The sequence below is a fragment of the Egretta garzetta genome, unplaced genomic scaffold (genome assembly GCF_000687185.1).
Source record: "Egretta garzetta isolate BGI_Z169 unplaced genomic scaffold, ASM68718v1 scaffold582, whole genome shotgun sequence".
Classification (NCBI taxonomy): Eukaryota; Metazoa; Chordata; class Aves; order Pelecaniformes; family Ardeidae; genus Egretta; species Egretta garzetta.
This window is the reverse complement of record NW_009258956.1, coordinates 88,979-89,571: the sequence shown is the minus strand read 5'-3', so window position 1 is coordinate 89,571 and position 593 is coordinate 88,979. Positions and strand designations below refer to the sequence as shown.

Here is a 593-nt window from a genome sequence, read left to right as displayed (position 1 = left end):
GGCGGGGCTCCCCCGCCCCCCCCAAGCCATGGCGGTGCCACGGTGCCAGCAAGCGGGGCCGGCAGAGCCACCTGACCCCAGCGGGGACGTGCCGGTGGCCCTGCTTGCCCTGGGGGACCCTCACTGCCACCCCCCCGCCAGGTGGCCATCGACTTCACGGCCTCCAACGGGGACCCCCGAAACAGCTGCTCCCTGCACTACATCAACCCCTACCAGCCCAACGAGTACCTCAAGGCGCTGGTCGCGGTGGGCGAGATCTGCCAGGACTACGACAGGTCAGTGGCTCCAGCAGGTCCCCCGGGGCCAGGACACCCTGGTGATGGCCACCTCATGGCCAGGACACCCCGGTGATGGCCACCCTCGTGCTGGCACTGCCGGGACTGGGGTTCCTCACATCTCTTCCCTTACAGCGACAAGAAATTCTCAGCCCTGGGCTTTGGTGCAAGGATCCCCCCCAAGTACGAGGTAAGGGGGTGGTCGGGGCCCCGTGGGGCTCAGCTGGTGCCGGGGGCCATGGCAGGTGGGTGGGCTCTGGCTGCCCCCTCCCCTCTCGCCCTCCAGGTCTCCCATGATTTCGCCATCAACTTCAACCC

General features: G+C 68.5%; 1 protein-coding gene across 1 annotated transcript in view; it reads left to right on the top strand.

The window, feature by feature from the left end:
• CPNE7 (copine 7) overlaps positions 1 to 591 on the top strand; it is a gene marked incomplete at both ends in the record, with an annotated part of 5,633 nt that extends 5,042 nt beyond the window's left edge. Inside the window, 3 exons of the mRNA XM_035890169.1 lie at positions 142 to 275; positions 411 to 465; positions 562 to 591. Coding sequence (XP_035746062.1) covers positions 142 to 275; positions 411 to 465; positions 562 to 591 — 219 coding nt within the window. The remainder of the gene's footprint in view (positions 1 to 141; positions 276 to 410; positions 466 to 561) is intronic.
• Positions 592 to 593: the final 2 nt, after the last annotated feature.